General features: G+C 36.1%; 1 protein-coding gene across 2 annotated transcripts in view; it reads left to right on the forward strand.

The window, feature by feature from the left end:
* Positions 1 to 17,405, forward strand: part of SGIP1 (SH3 domain GRB2 like endophilin interacting protein 1) — a 194,900-nt gene that overhangs the window by 102,804 nt on the left and 74,691 nt on the right. For both annotated transcript variants that reach the window (XM_011369587.2, XM_011369588.2), the window contains exons 8-10: positions 8,152 to 8,163; positions 13,323 to 13,334; positions 16,592 to 16,616. In XM_011369587.2, coding sequence (XP_011367889.1) covers positions 8,152 to 8,163; positions 13,323 to 13,334; positions 16,592 to 16,616 — 49 coding nt within the window. The remainder of the gene's footprint in view (positions 1 to 8,151; positions 8,164 to 13,322; positions 13,335 to 16,591; positions 16,617 to 17,405) is intronic.

Here is a 17,405-nt window from a genome sequence, read left to right on the forward strand (position 1 = left end):
AAATTATTTCATTTTATATTAACCTTTGTTTTAAATGTTAAGGAATGACACCTCGTCTTTACATGACTCATGTATTTCAGTTCCCTTAATCAATCAATCAGCAAGTATTTTTATAAATCAACAGCTCATTATAATTATGGTTTACATTTTATAAATGTCATGATCAGAAAGAGATAATGACCAGCAGCACTATTAAGCATGCAGTGTGGTGACGATTGCTCCATTTTAGAAAAGAAACCAACTCAGAAAGATCGAGAGGCTGCTGAAGGTTCAAGGGCCAGGACTCCAGAATCTGCTTCCTTTCTGCCAAGTAAAAACAAAATACATTTTCCCACCTACAAATTAAGGGTCTATGATTCAATTATCTTTAAGATTCATTTCAGCTTTAATACTCTGCTGTGTATTATAGCTTAAGAGTCTCTGTGGGAAGCTGTTTTAAGGGCAGATTGGAGAGACAGTAAAGGGGCTAAGAAAGAGAATGTTTCCTTGAAGCACATCGCCAAAGAAGGAAGAACACAGGCTTCCGAGTCTATATATTACTATCTATGTGTTCACGTTCCTTAACTTGGAACCTCAGATTCCAAGTCTGTAAAATGGAAACAAGAACATCTACGTTCTCAGATTTGATGTAAAGATGACATGAGATAATGTTGCAAAATGCCCAGTTTGGTGCCTGTCACCCAGGAGAGGCTCTAGAAGCATCAGTTCCCTTTTCAGCTCTGTTTTCCTTCTCCTTTTCCTTAAGTTAAGAGACTTGTGGGAGGCAGCTAGATAAAAATAGCTAGGGAGGACTTGTGCAAAGTCAAGGAGAAGATGGGTGATAGAAATGATATGAGAGTAGGTGTCGACCCATCCTGGCACGTATGCCTCTTCCCTTCCCCTGTAAAATTCAGTAATATAAGAAATGGAAGAATTTGACATGGAGTTATGAAGGAACAATTGTTTAATCTTGTTCCTGGAGATTTTCAATCCATTATGTAGTTATTTAATCAAAAGAATATGAGGAAGGGGAGATAGCTTTGAACTAGAGATGGTCTGGTGCTGTTTGCCTATTCCAGGTGTCCCGCCCACCCTCCCACCCCCAAGGTAGCTTGCCCGAGAGTAAAATCCATGAATTTGTTGCTGCTTGGTAACACCACCCCCTTTCCTTTCCTCACTTTGGCAGAAGGTTCAGCACCCCATTGAGTTTCCTAAAAACAAAAAGTCATCAGTGGGGGCAGAGAGCTCCAGTCTCCTACACATTGGCATTTACTCCTGGTAGAACTGCTTCATTGTGCAAGGGGGTGCTAAAGATTGTGCGCATTCTGATGCTAAATGCTCAACCCAGACCTAAAGTGCAGTGAGTTGGAGGGAAGAGGCTCAGCTTGGGTTCTGCTCATCAAGGTGAACTTCACAGGGCAAACAGAATTTGGGTTGGGTCTAGATCAGGGATATCAGTAATAGGGCATATAAGCTGTATTCCTGCTTCCAAACCCTCAGCAGACATTGTGACTATACCCCAGGTCACAGATATAGTCAGAAGCCCCCTCTATCCAGAGCTGCAGGCAGCCCAACCAAATTCATCCAGAGTGAGCATATAAGATGTCACTAACTCTTTTATTTTCCAGGTCTTATAGAGAAAGATAGATGGGAAAATGGGTGGGATCTAAATTTTTCAAAACATATTGTTCTCTTTTTGACATTATAATAAGCCATGAACTGTCTGCCAAAGAAATAGTTTCATATCTGATTTGTGTTTGTTCTTTCCTTCAATTATTTTTCCCTAGGGAATTCTCTGTTGCTTCTATTTCCTGATCTTTAAAATAAAATGTCATTTTTTCCAAACCTTTCATGCCCATCCTACTCTGGTAGAAAGAAATCCGAGTTGTTGTGTGGTTTGATCTCCTTAAAACAGGCAGAGTATGAATTCAATGTGGATCGCCTTGTTTCTCCAACTAATGTACATCTCTGAGTACATGTGATGTGTAAGAGTTAGAATTCCCTTGCATAACTCCAAATCTTTTATTTATGTTCTACTGTCTCAGACAACCTGCTCTGACTAGGGGGTCACAGAAACATGACCACCAGGGTTAGAGATCATAAACCCTCAATTTCTGTTACCAACTTAAAGTCTAATGAATGAGATAATACACCCACCATACTGAAACATAAAATGTTAAGATATCCTCATCCAAAGGTAGCAAAGTCAAGAATTACAAGTTTGTAATTACAATGCTAATTACAATCAAAAAAGCTAATTTTTATATCTCTGACATCTTCTGCCTCGGTTGTATTAATCTTACTGGCGTAGAGGTTAAAATTCAAAACTATTTTTATTTGCTAATGGCCATAATCAGGGTAGAATGGGCTCTGTAAAGAAGCAATCAATTTAGAAAATAAGTTGGTAACAGAAGCATCATTTGTGAACAATTTAGGAAGTTTGGGTTTATGATAACTAATCCTATACCCAGAAATTGTAGGTTCTTACATCTTCCTTAATGGGGCCTTTTCTCTTGAGCTTACAATGTTAAATGACACATAGTAGGTACTTAGAAGATACTTGTTGGTTGGTTGGACAGATGGATGCTCTTCACTATGGGAAATTATATGGAACTTGATGTTTCACTGTGATATAATGCAACTTATATCCCTTGTGTTACTTTATAGAGAGAGCAAATTTATGGTTCTCAATTTTTTTTATCTTTTCCCCCTTCAATTCAACCAAGTTTTTCTCCATTATTAGATTAATGAATAATATGAACAATAACTTCATTTCTTCTCTTACTGTTTGCAGGATTTTTTTAAGTATATTAATGTGTTCTCCTTTTCTGTGGGTGCTAGCTTTCTGTCATAATTCTCTTCCCAGTGAGATGTCTGTTTTCTCATATAAAGTCTCAGGTTTCAGTCACTTAGTGGTTCTTGACCTTGGAAGTAAAAGGTAGATACATTATTATCTTTCTTATACTATTATATTTATTTTTATATGAAGGAGTTTCTATAAATGTATGAATAATATTATAAAAATAAGTATAACAATATAAGACAAAAACATACCTATCCCTTTTTCCTTTGAAAGAGAATTTTTCTAGTGCTAGTAATAATCTACAGCAATGAATGTACTTATCAGTAATTTTAGAGAGAAAAAAAATCTTAGATCGTGAATCACTCACATTAATTATGTCAGAAAATGTTTCCTCAGAGACTGAGGAAAATTTTATTTTTAAGCAGAATGAAGCTGAGATTTCTTTCTCTTGTCTCTGTCTAAAGGACAGCCACTAACTGCACATGGACCTTTGGGACTACCGTTTTGAATCAGCTACCAGCATAGCAGTGGTACAGAGCCATGCGTTCTAGTCTGAGCCCCTTATCCTGAAATGGCCAGCAGGGGTGCGGGATGGACAGGCCTCACTCTGTTTTGCCGAACTGAAACCCTTTTTACCCCCTAACACATTTGAAGCCCATCTTTATTTTATTTTTTAAACATGGTGCATGGGGAATCAAAATAAGCTTCCAAAGAGTGATGAAAAATGGCAGCGTATGTAACATCCAGGCGTTGTCTGATATTGTTTCATCTGTTTCATCCAAGCCTTTTCTCAGCAACCAATGGTTACTGGCATCCACAGCTAAGAACTCCTAATAAGTAACAGCCACAAGCTGCACTGGAACAGAGTGGAGCCAAGGTCTTCACAGTGACCTTCAAGACCCTCATGGTGGGGACATCCCTAACCTCCAGATAATATCTGCTCCTCTTCCTTCTCATTCTTCTCCTCCAGGGCTCCCTGGCTGTGTGCCCTCTTCTCCCAGATAGCTGCATTGTAACTTCAAAAGTCTGCTCAAGTCACTTTCTCAATGTGGCCTACCTTGACCATCTTATTTAAAATTGCAAAGCTCTGTCTTGGCATTCCCAAACCTCTTTATTGTCTCCAGTTTTTAAAATTACATTTGTTATCTCAAATACTAAATACTTTACATATTTATTATATTTATTATGTTTCCTTTTCCTACTCCCAAAAATAAGCTCGTTGGAGCTTTTTTCTCTATTGTTCTTATTGTTTTGTTCATTAATATGCCTAGACTAGTGTCTGGTCTTTATTATGTGTTCAAGTAAATATCTGTTAATGGTTTAATAAATGAATAAATAGTCCTTTTTCTCTTCATTATGACTAATCATCAATAACCGATAGGAAGTGGTTATATTTATAATAAAATCTCACTGGTTAAAATATAAAGATTTAAAATACAGTCATCCTATTTTTAAGGCTGAACGATGGTACTCTTAAAAGGCTATCGATTAGACCTGACTCTTTATTTCTTGATCCCACTCTATAAAGCCAGATGTCAAAAATTCCCATGGCAACTCAGTTCCTTATCAAGAGGCAGGAATGTATTTAGAGCACAAAACTTCCATGTAAGGGTCATTGAAATTCTGGTGTATATTTTTTTTCATTTACCTCTGTTAGTTTTTGCTCTAGGTCTTAAACAGAATTCAGTTTAAAATGTTGATGGTTTCTAGCCCCTTATTCAGAAATGTAGGCTTCAACAAGACCCAACTTGAATGACTACTTTCATTAAAAAGTGATTCGAGGTAATTACAGCCAGAAAGAGATTCTCTATCTGCAGAGGGCAAGGGTCTTGGAAAGACCCTTCAAAAGCTGTTTTTTAGAAAGCTGTTGATCATAGAGATGCTACCTTTCAACAAGACTTGCAAATTAGAGAATTATATTTTCTCAGGCCATAAGACAGGAAAATCCCTGCACTTTGAGATGATTCGATGGTCATATTTTAGGTATATATTTTGTCCAATCCAAAAGTTTATTTACTCTATTTCTAAGCACAAGTGCACCTATTTCTAAGTACAGATATACAAATATACATCTGCTTCCCATGCTCTTATTAAAGTTTCCATAATTAAAAATCAACTCTGATACTATTTGCTCATTTAAAATGACAAGATATTCTCTTGTCATTTTGTTTGTTTGTTTGTGTGTTTAACATTCTGAAGTAATCCTTAAGCCAAGAGTTTACAGCTAGGTATTGGTAGCTGCTTACAATGAAAGCAAAACAGTATATTAAGTAAAGATGGTTTAATCATGATAAAACCTGAAATGGAAAGGTGTGTTCATGTCTATTCTTATCATTTGTGTGTTCATGTCTATTCTTCTGATTCTAATTAAATGCATTTCATTCTAGAAAAAAAAACGAGAAATTTACCTTAAAATCAGAGTTTAATTTCAAAATCTGAAAGCATACCTATAAACATAAGTTCATTCTTTGAAACCTATTGTAATAGACAAGCATGATCTATTGAACTCTTTCCATTGGAAAGATCCAAGATAATTTTCTAGGCTCTGTGATCTGTGAGCTTTCAGTTCTGTTGTTTTTAAATCCCGTTGCTGACAAGGCTTCAAAAGTGGGCTCAATCTGTTTAGGGATCTTGTGCTGTGCCACAAGCCCACCCTTGCTCATGCTCTCTGGAGTTAGACAACCTGGGATCCAGTCCCAGCTCTACTACTTTGTAACCATGTGATTTAGGAACTCATCTGAGCCTCTTTTTCCTCACTCGTAAATTAGAGATAATAAATATAAGAACCATATAAGGTAAAATAATAACAGTAAGTTCTCAATAAATGTTGGTTTTCTATATCATCCCGTCTTATAATCCTCACAGCAATTCTACAAGATAACAATCATCCCTACTCTACAAATTGTGGAATTGAGGCACAGTGTAACTTACTCAAAGGCAAGCAAAAAATAAAGATTAAGCTAAATGGAAGATATAAAAGCTCATGTTCCTCCTTCTACCATGACAATCCCTTTGAAGCTATTTGATTTTAACCCCCCAAATTTTTTGTCTATAGATTGAGGACCTGGACCTTAATAATTTTTATTTCTCTGTGCTCCTTACCAAGAGTCTGGTTGTGAAATCAGCACCAAGTCTGTGGCCCCTATCTTGACCCTCATTTATTCTGAAGCATTAATATTTTGCTATAGAAGAAAATTCCACCCTGGAAATCTGATCGCATAGCTCTACACTAATGTTTGTGCAAAGTCGTGCCACCTCCTTGGCACCTTTGCAACCTGTGTTAACACTTGAGATCACTAATCGGCAGAGAGATCAACAGTTGAGTAGGAACTAAGTAAAATACTTTTTGGAACTGATGAAGGAACCATTACAATGGGGGCCACATACCTTGGTCCATGTACAATCCAGCTTTCAGAGAGCAATTCATCTTCTACATTTTAAAAGACACATTTTATAGTGTTTTGATTGCCCCCCAAAAGAGAATTCATAAATATACTTTGAGTACCTATTATGTGTCTAGCACTATGCTTGGGGCTAGAGAGAGTCCATTCATCACCATTACTGTGAGCTAATAATTGAGCAGAAATACCTCCACAATACAGAACAAAATAAGAACTACAAAAAATATACTTGCAATATGCACCTTTGTTTTCCCTGAGGCAACTAAATGTCAGACAAATAGAAAAGCCTGCACTATGGGTTTACTATTTTGAACAAAAGGAATGTGCTATGATCAAATGAGAGAAGAGAACAATTTATTCTGATTGGGAAGCTTAGGAAAGGCCTCAGGGAAGAAATGTTACTGGCCTTGAAGAAGGAGTGCCATTGTATCAAGGGAGAGGGAGAAGGCCTTGAAGGCCAAAGAAGCAGCTTGAGCAGAGGCTGGGAAGTGTGTGAATGCACTTCTTGTTCAGGACATGTCAAGGAGAGTCTGCAGCTAGGTGTAGGTTTCGTACAGATCACAGAGAAAAATGAGGGTAAGCTAGAGCCCATCATGAAGGCGTTGAATGACAGAATGGAACCTGCATGCTATTTTCTGAATAATAGGGAGGTGTATGAAGAGTGGAGTAATATATTCACTTCACTATTTTTGGAAAATAATTCTGAGGATGGTGCAAAGGATGGATTTAGGAGACAAAACTAGAAATAGGACCATAAACTAGGAAGCACATATAGGAAGCTGTGGAGTACTACTTTCAGAAAGAAATGAAGCCCTCATTTAAGAGGTTCACTGAGGAATATAAAAGAGCATTCCAAGGAGCCAGGGACCAAGTACCAGGAAAATAATTTATCCGAGGAGAGTAGGGGATCCGAAAGTTGGATTGAAAGAACTGATGATCATAGCTGGAGTATCTTGGGAGAAGATGATAGGCTCCAGGTTCCCTGATAAGACTAGAATTTCTGGAAAATCTCATGTTTAGTTCCATGACAATGCCTGGCTGTAATGCATTAATGGTATTTTCCAACTCCTTTTAATATTACAAAGCATAATTTTCTATTTTCAACACACAACTCTATTTTATAAAAGTAAGCCATTCAAAACAGAGCTTATAATGTGCTCAAATGGAGTCCACACCTATGCCCTCTATAGGTTGAACTTGTAGGGGAAGCGAACATTTACCTCCACTCGTCTTAGCTTTTCAGTTGGACCTCTAACAAAAAGACAGATTAACAAGAGGAAACCGCACAGAAGTTTATTAATATGTATTAATATGTAAACTTCATGGGAATCATCCAGGAAAAATGAGTAACTCAAAGAGGTGGCTTTAGAATCCAGCATAAAATACCATTTTTATAGGGCAAAGGGAGATGTGGGCTTCTTAGCAGAGAATGAATAATTTTTAGGAGCGATGAATGGGCCCTTAGGAGACTAGATGGGAGGTATGAGAGTTTGTGACAAAGTTTGTCTGAGTGTGGTGTTGCCTTCTGGTCTCTCCTCCGGTGCTGAATCAGTCCTCCCTGGTTGATGAAACTCTTGGGATGGGAATCAATGACAAGTGAGGTTTGTTTGTTTATTTGTTGGTTGGTTGGTTGGTTAGTCCATTGGTTTGTAGGATTTATCTTTAGGCAGATTAAAGGAGTTCAGAGAAAGCCTCTCCTTGTATTTGTTGTTTTCAAGTGCCTTCGGCTCAAAATAGTCAATGTGCCAAAATGGCATATTTTAAGGTGGTCTGTTCTGCTGCCCTTCAAACTAAAGCCAGCAGCCTAGGAATGACTATCAGACACTCATAGGAAGCATTTATAAGAGCAATGCCTTGGAGAGCTGCTTTAAGAAAGGTTATTCTGAGCCTTGAGCTGTTTCTTCTTGAAAATACATTTCCTCTCTTTCATGTTCTCTTTATTTTTCCTCCCCATGCTTACGCTTACAGAGAAAAAGTCCGGTAAGAAATACCAATGCCTTTCTACATTTTGTCCAAACATTACTTATGCTGCTCATTTTCATATTATGCATATTTAATGGCTTACTGTGTTTAACATCTAAACAAGATTTTGAATTTTAAAAATAAACCTTTGTGAACCAGGACAAGGTCTAATTATGCCCTATGGGGAAAAAAGGAAGTTGGTTGCTAAGTGATTTTACCAGGCTGTTACTAAGGACCACAGGGCAATTTTGCAAAGATTCTCCTCTGCCTCAATCACAGGCATATGATCAAATATTTTAGGGATTAAATTTCATTTATTGCCGTTTCCACTTGAATTAGTCAAGCTACTTGTACATATGATGAGCTAGGCAAACAGTTTAAGTTAATTTTTTAAATGCGCAACAGGATAGCATCCATCCTGAATGAACGCTTGTGAAGCTGGCCTAGAAAAAGGAAGTTGTCTTTTTCACCTTTTTCAGTGTCAGAAAAAAGAGGATCTTCATAAAGTGTAAATCACCTCTGGGTGATTTACCAGTGGGTGATTTTTATCGGCAGCACAAATCTGTTAGGATATATCCGCATCTTTTTTTATTCTAGAGCAACATTGAAAAAGAATTTATTCTGAGAATTATTTTACTTAAAAAAGAAAAAAATTCAATGTTCTCTTCTCAGCTGTCTGGCTTGTTGGGAACATGTTCCCAGGATGCTGATGCGTGGCTGACACAGGTGACCTTGCCACCGGAAAATATAAAAATATTGTGTTTCCATGTTAACAAGCACCAGAAGTGTTTGATTGATTCTATTTAACTCACCTAAGTGGATGCTATGAAGAGTGCTATAACCTCTCAGCCTGCCCATTGACCCAAACCTGTCAGTCTCTGTACCATGTGCAGGACACACACTTATAACAAGCCCATGATAAGAGGAAGGAGAAACAAAAGACACAGAAAGAACAAAAAAAAAAATGGGATCAAAATATCAATATATCAAAATACGGACCCACTGACTTTTTGTTTTCCAAAATAAAAAAATGCACATATTATTAGTGTTATTATTAAACTAAGTGGCCCACTTCTGAGTGATTGAGAGTCTACATAACACATGCTATGTGGCATACAATATTATTGGTGCACTTTAGTAGCTTTCCTTTATATTTTCTTTATATTTTTCTTTATATTTTGCCAATTCCACTTACTCTCCTTGATCCTGAATCTTTCTCTGAATCGTCCAAATTCGGCCACTTCAAGTATTGACAAGACTGTGTGGCTTGAAGTTTACTGGCAGTGCTTCAAAAATTCTGTTTCTCATTGGTTTCCTTCCTGTTGTCCTTATAGTAATTTTAACCACAAGTACTCCTTTTCATTTTTAGCTGTATGTCCTTAAAGATGAGTCCTCCTCCTACTCCCTTGCCTCGTTTTTCTTTGGAAATGTCATCTTGTTGATTGCTCAACCTGGTCCACACCTAATAATAACTTGGTTAGTAACAGGCTCTTTGTTTTACTTGCCACGTGGAGTTTCAGAAGATCATCTCAATCAAGTCCTAGTGGACATGATAAGTATTCACTGTAATCTGACATGTAATAGATATAGAAACAAATAAATACAGGAAAACAACTACAATGGGGGTAAGGGAGGTGAATAGGTGCTTGCCAGATAATTCGTTTTCATCCTAAAGCATTAAAAACAAATAGGATATCATCTAGGATCAAAATAATAATAATAAATGTAATGATCATATATTCTAATCTCTTCCTAAAAAATTCTCTAACATGGATCTTTGAATTTGCTATGGATAGACTGTATAAAAATATTTGTTTGGTGCTTTGTAACTTTTCACACATTTTTCTCTGTTTACCCATAGCATTGAATTTAGCAAATGAGTGTCGTAGAACTTCAAAACCTAAAGCTAGTTATTTAGTATTTTTGAAAAGCAAGACAGATTAGATTGATTACTTTTCTTTTTATAAGTATTCTAAAACACAGGTCTTGGCTAAGACTAAAGTATCCTAGTTAATTGAATTTAAATTAATCCTTTTGTGCAAAAAAATAACAAAGAACAGGTGTGGAGTAAGGACGCTGAACTGCAAGGACATAAATGCAAGTATTTTCTTTAGGGAGGCATATTTAGGGAGAGCAAATTATGTAAATTTTAGAAATACAACATGTACAAATACAAACACATCAAAGGCCTTCATTCCAGTGACCAAATCATAAATTAGTAGGGTTTACTCACTTTGAAAACAGCCTCAAAATATACAAGTAAGAGTTATCTCTAAGTTGAACACCGAAATGAAAGCAGAAGGAAAAATGAAATGTTTTCCAAAACATCCCCAATTCATCAGATGATCAAGAGACATCTCGGAATTGAACAATTAATGTTTAATTAGGAATGTAGGAAATTTATTCAGAAAATGAATAGACCAATTGCAAAGTCCCTGTTTGAGTAACCTGGTGAAGTGATAATAACAGCAGATAAAATTTACTGAGAGCTTATTTTATGTGATAGGAATGCTTGCAATCAGAGACAAATTGGCCACCTGCAGATTCTGAGCAACTGAATAAGTGTTTTGTTTGGTCGTGCAGTTAAAAACAATTTTAGCCTGCATTTGAAAACCAGAACTTCTGAAACTGAAAAAAAAATTATATTGTGCATCTTCTTTCAATAATTCTGAAGATCTGGAAGCATTAGGCCCACATTTTGGCACGCCAATCACAGGTGCACTGAGCAGTGACCAGTTCACTACTCAGCATCCTTGCTCTTTGCCCTGCAACCTCACACTTAGAGCGTTCAGCTTAGAGACTATATCAATACCAGATACTGAATGAGTTTCTTTCCACCTTTAATGCAAATATATTGGTAGAACAAAGAGAGAATGCTAAAGGCTCCAAAGATGATGAGAAATGACAGAAAAAAAGAGTAAAATAGAACTTTTAACAGGCAAAGACCCACCCCTGTTGGTTGATAATGATTTTGCTGTCCATGTTTTTCAGCAACACCTACAGCCAATGTATGCTCCTTAATGGTGATAATTAACATATATAAAGTCCTTCAGTTTGACTTCTGGAGTTCTTTCTCTTTTGATGGTTCAGATAGTTCTTAATTATGAACCTTGAGATTTTCTGGGCCTGACCTTCCTACAGTTTTTAGTGAATCTTCTGGGTTCTAGTTAATGAATTTGTGACTACATTAATTTGAACAGCTGTTCCTTGATGAAGGCATTTTGCAAATAGTTTCCAAAAATGCTATCTTATGAGGTTGTCTTTTACTACAAAAAATATAGAAACTATTGATTAAAATTTAGTTTATAACTCATTAGAAATTAAGATATGACTATATTTAGGTAGATTAACATATTGAAATTATTTTGAAAAGCATTGTTCTCTATAATCTTATTAAAATTTCCTGAATTTAAGTTTCTGTTTCTGTATGGCTACAATCTGCATTTTATTTTGCATTATTTCTCATAATTTCATTTTGGGAGTACTTGTGTCATTTTTAATCCCCTCTTTGCTATATTTTATAGTACTTTTAAAAATGAATTGTTTGCCATGAAATTGAAGCTAAAATCATAAATTCCCACTTTATTTTTCTTTAAAGGAGAATGTTAGTTTGGTTATTAAAGAATTATAAATCGTAAACCTTCATATATATAAAAGAGTATTTGAATTTCTCAAAATGCAGTATGAATTAGTAAAAGAATTTAAGCCCAGAAATACATATTCATAAGTGTCCTTTTTTCTAATTTTATTTAAATTGCATACATGCACAGATTTATAAGAAAGAGAGAATCAGTATGAAGCAGTATCTGGAATATAAGGCAAATAATAAAGTCTAAATTACTACAAGTAAAGTTGACTAAATATATCTAAAGTCCTGGCTTCTTACAAAACCTGTTGAGAAGTTACTATTCTGGACGTTAGCCACAAGGGCTCTTTGCTTTAGGAGTCCTCGAACAATGTCACACTTGATATCCTAGAAAAAAAGAGAAAAAAACATGAAAATAGGAGACCAGAGATCTAAATTCTGTCTCTGATTCTACCCATTTACTAGTTGTTCTTGGAGCCTCATTTTCCCCTTTATAGCATAAAGGCAGCTAGACTAGATATCCATGGAGGTCTCTCAGATATGAAAGACTATAGGTTTTCATTTCCTGTCTATGTTCTGAAGAGTTAAACCATTCTCCTCATTTGAGAAAACTTCTAGTTTCTTTTGTGTTTGTGCTCCACCTGGATTTGGGAATTTGGCCAGTACTGCGTCCCAGATAGCCTCTGCTGAATTCATGGGTTAGCCCATATTTTGGAAGTGAAACTGAGCAACATCTCTTTCTCTGCTCACATCATAGTCACTCCTATTATTGCAAAAAAAAAAAAAAAAAAAAAAGAGGAAGAGCCATCGAGGACTGTTGGGGTAAATTGATAGCAGTCATAATCCTGGTTTGAGGAGTGAAAGAGAAGTCATGTGTCTGCTTGTGTTTTCCCAGACAGTGTCTGGTTTATCAGTATTCTACTGGTGCTGGACAGTTTCATTATTCCTGCCTGTGCTTGGCAGGGGCGCCTCGTCTTCCCTATCACATTCCTACTCATTGGTAGAGGCTGCCCAAATCACCAGGCCAAGAAAAGATATTTGCAAAATAAAGCTCTCCTCAGCACTCATTCCACAGAATATTGAAGAGAAGAGCCAGGTAAAGAAGGGGTCTCTCTAACCCTGCTCTCTGATTTTAGAGGCTCCAATTTAGGCCGTAATTATGTGGAAAATTCATTATGCCTATGATGTTTGCTAAACATCCTGTTGTGTGGAGAAACTATTTTTTCTGTACTACCTACCTATTCTCTAAAAAATCCCTCCCCAAGTAATCTGGAGAAGAACTCCTTATGACAAAACATTAAAAGCTCTCAGTGAAGTTTCTTGTATGTTTCTGCTTTGTTCTAAGTACCCGTGACTGAAACTAGTACATCCCCATAAGCAAAGCTATATCAAACAATGGATAAATTCCCTTTAGGATTCTCCAAAACCTCCTTATGGTTTAAATAAGCCAGAAACACGATGACTGCCTGTTTTCCTTTGGCTAATTATGTTTGGTTAGTTGTTTATGAAGTCTTCTATTACCCAAGCCTGTTGACTGATCCATCATTCTCTGACTAGGTGTCTGTTCTCTCTTCCCTTTTGCTGATCACAGAGGCGGAGCCCGGTAAGAACTCTCAACATTTTTACCTTAAACATGTATAGAGAAAATTGCTGCCAAGGCCAGGTGGCCAGGTTGGCTTCTCATTAAATTTATGATAACCCACTATAAATGAGGCAGATGAATTAGGTTTACTGGTTAAAAAGCCTCTGGTCCTATAAGTGTCAAGAGTATATTTTTAGATTATCAGAGCACTTATCCATAACAAACTAAATGAATATATAGGAATCCCAACTCCTAGTGCTAAATTTAAAAAATGTGTGGGATGTGTGTGTCTGTGTGTGTGCATGTGTGTGTGCATGCATGCATACAAGGCCTAGAGATTGGCCAGAAAGCACCATAGAAGTTTATAGCAAAGTGATAATAAAGAATAAGAATACTATAAGGGAAGTAAGGAAATAATATTTAAGCCACATGATTTTTAAGCTTGAATTTAAAAATAAGTCCCTGGACTGTAAGTTACATTGATCAGTATACACTGATACATAATAATATATAATCATAGTTTCCATCTTGGAGGAGACATGCTTTCAAGTCAATACGCCTAGGCTGTCACAAAATTCTATATTTTATCCCTGAAGACAAATCAGTATTAGTTTACATTGTTCAATTTTAGTCATTTTCCTCAGGTTGAAGAGTGTGACAAATTTAAAGCAACAAAAAGGGTCTTTGCTATGCTTGAAATGACCCTCATCTGCTAGTCAGTCCCTTAAGAGAAGATATTGAATTGAAAACAGTGCCCTCTGAAATATCCCTAGGTCTGTGCCAATTTGATTAATCAGTTATTATTTGAGGTAAATACTTTGCCCCAGCTGACAAGATGGTGGTCCTCTGTTTAAACCACTTGACTGAGGATCAAAGATAACACTTGCAGAGACTGTTATTCAGGTGTGGATGATTCCAACCCAGTGGTTAGGTGACATCTCAGATTATGACAAGTTATTAAAAAAAAAAAAAAAAGGAAAAAGTGAATTAACTAGTTCAGAATGAAGGAAATTTATTCACAATCGATGTATGAGGGCAATCATTGAAAGGAGGAAAATATGGCCAGCTGGTGAGAAGTTTTTAAAATTCAGCGGGCTTTTTTCCTGAATACGATTTGTGTGGTCAGCATCACCTTAACTTTGTTCTACATTTGTCGTGCTGCAACATCAAGGCCATCAAAATCTGTGTGCCAGATCCAGTTGACAATGGAGCTTTTCTGTTGTTGCTGATTGGCTGCTGCTCATTTGCATATCTATTCCTTTCTAAATTGATGTTATTTTATTCTTCCTAATTTTTAAACAACAGAGTTTTTCTTGTAAATTTCTGCCATGTCTTGCTTGTACTTACCTGGTAATTGCTCATTCATGAGGAATATTTAATAAAAATATTACGGGGCTTCTTGTTTAGTGCCTCCCAAAAGTAACTATCTATTGAATGAATTGATATACTGGGAATTCATTAATACAAAAGAAGCTTTGTACCTTTCTTGTTTTCCTAAGTATTGCATTTTTCATAAAAAGAGTAAGAAAGAGAGACCAAAAGGCCTTCAACACAGCTTTTGGGGTCCCCTAACTCCTGGATTTCTGGTCTCATAATTCTGGGGAGAGTCCTATTCCCTCCAAGCCAAACTTGCAATTGACTCCTTGAAACTAGAGCCCATGAGTCTCTTCTTTCAGACCTTGTAATAAAAATCTGACTAGTTGAGATTCTGTAACCTAGGAAAACATTTTAATTTAGCTCCATTTAAACAATTTGTTCTCTTATTATTTTTGTCCACAGAGTCTTGTTTTCCAAAAGCCAATCTGTATCCAACTCCTGTACTGGTGTAGCTGATTTAAATTACCATATTTATTTAAAATGTTTATTTATAAATTTAAATATATGCTAATGAAATTAAATATATTAATTTAAAATGTTTAGTATTAAAACAAATAAAATAAATATTTATTTCAAAAGTTTTTACTAATAACATAATTATTCTCTATGTGACACATACAGAGATCGCATTATTAGGCAAGACAAGACAGAAAATACAGTTTCAGAGATTGGGCCACCCACTAGCAAACATCTAGTGGATCTCTGTTCAGATCGAAACTGCTCCTCTATTGTAAATGAGTTCAAAATGAGACAAAAACTAATTCTGAAAAATCTTTAGGAAAGGGAGAAAGAAGCTTCTTATAGTGCTACATCTTGTCCTGAGTTCTTAATATTATCATTTGAGCGAAGAAAACATAGTTGTGACCAGTAGGTTGAGCCTTCACCAAAGTAGGAGAGTAGGAAAAAAAATGTGTTTGGTGACCACCCACCAAACTCATGGTCAAACGCTTTGGAATACTTGCCTGTACTTTCACTTTCCCTGCCCCAGTTCTGCCCTGTCATTCTCCTAAGGCGACCTGCCCCGCTAAACCCCGCCCATAGCACCACCCTTCCAGTGGTCTACTTCTCTGGAAGCCCCTCATGCTAAGAATCCTTCACAATAATTTTGAATCAAACTTTTTATTTAATCAATATTTCTGTTATCAAAAAAAAAGTCTCTGCTAGGGCATTGTAAAAACTAGAAATAACCTTCTACGATTATTCCTGCCAGGGCTATTTGCATTCTAATAGTATCATAATGCCTTGAGCTAAAGAAACGACTCCCCATTGATAGGTGGATGGGCCGGGTAGCAGGCAAACGGAAGAAATCGGAGTGGGGAGGCCCGGCGGCGGCAAGGATGGAATTCCCTGGCTCCCTGAATAAAACAGCCCTTTCAGTGGCAACTCTTCCAAGTTTTCCTTTCCTTTAACATTTGCCACTTATATCTTTAAAAATTACATTAGTAAACTAACTAATAATGACTGTTTATACTAACAACTTATGAACTCCATCTGATAAGAGTAGACAGTATTTCTAATACATTATATGATTTTCAAACCTCAAATATAAGTTAAACTTGGATTATTTTCTTGTCTGCTTAGAATTCGGAGTTTTTTGTTTTATTTTTAATAGACTATTCATAATTGCTTTAATTTAGCAAATCTACCCACGTAAAGGATTTTTCTGGTTCTGAAGACGTATGATTTAACTTCCCTTCCTCTTTATAATCTTTGAGTAAAATGAAAAACTGATTTATATGTGTGTGTCTACAATTTTCAACTTGAACATTATTCTGAGAAAAATTTTATTTTTCCCCATCTGCATTTCTTTGAGTTCAGTTTAATTGCAATGACAGAAATATACATATTGTACATAACATATATGTGGTCTTAAACCTTATAGTGTCTATTTCTAATTCTAGGGTGCAATTAAAAGGAACTTATCCAGTAAGTATACCTTAGCTACCAGAAATAGAGTACAATTTAAAAGAAGGAATAGTTCCTTGAATCTTAGAGCATATATACATTTGACTTATGTAATTTTGAGCTTGATTTTTTAAGGCTTACAAATGTCTTACTTTCACAGCAAAGAAATCTTATAATGATAAAGGGGCTTGGTGGTTCTGAATGATTAATGTTTAAATTCTGAAAATTAATATGTTTTTAGAAAAAAACACACTACTATTTTCTTCCTATATTTGTCAACTCTTTCTGTATCATTTGACTTTAGAAATGAAGTTAATCAAGTATGTGATTGGTGATGGGGGTGGGGAGAGGAAGAGGGCAGAAGGAACTGAAGGTAGATGCAACTTATTCATTCTTATGTTATTTGATGTACAAATTTTAGTCAACCAAAGTAATATGAAATAGGTTATCATATACATAGGGTATGATTTTCCTCTGCTGCATACAGCACATTCTAGAGAATTCTAAATTCATGATTTCCAGTTAAAAGTATAACATTTTCTTGGCATTTCAAGAAAAGAACAGACAGAGAATGCTGGATTCATGTACTATGTCCATATGGACTGGCTTAGTATTTTCTTATGGAAATTGGGAAGCAGAACTGATCAAGGCAGCAGACATTCGAAGAATGGTATGCTATTCCACTAGCTCTGCAGTAGACAAATCTTCTATTTGATGGCTTATCATGGTAATTCCTTGGTTAATTAGGTTTTACAAATGCCAGAGAAAAATGCTACTACATATGCCTAATATATGACTGTTGCATTGCCA

Source organism: Pteropus vampyrus, unplaced genomic scaffold, assembly GCF_000151845.1.
Source record: "Pteropus vampyrus isolate Shadow unplaced genomic scaffold, Pvam_2.0 Scaffold151, whole genome shotgun sequence".
Taxonomy (NCBI): domain Eukaryota; kingdom Metazoa; phylum Chordata; class Mammalia; order Chiroptera; family Pteropodidae; genus Pteropus; species Pteropus vampyrus.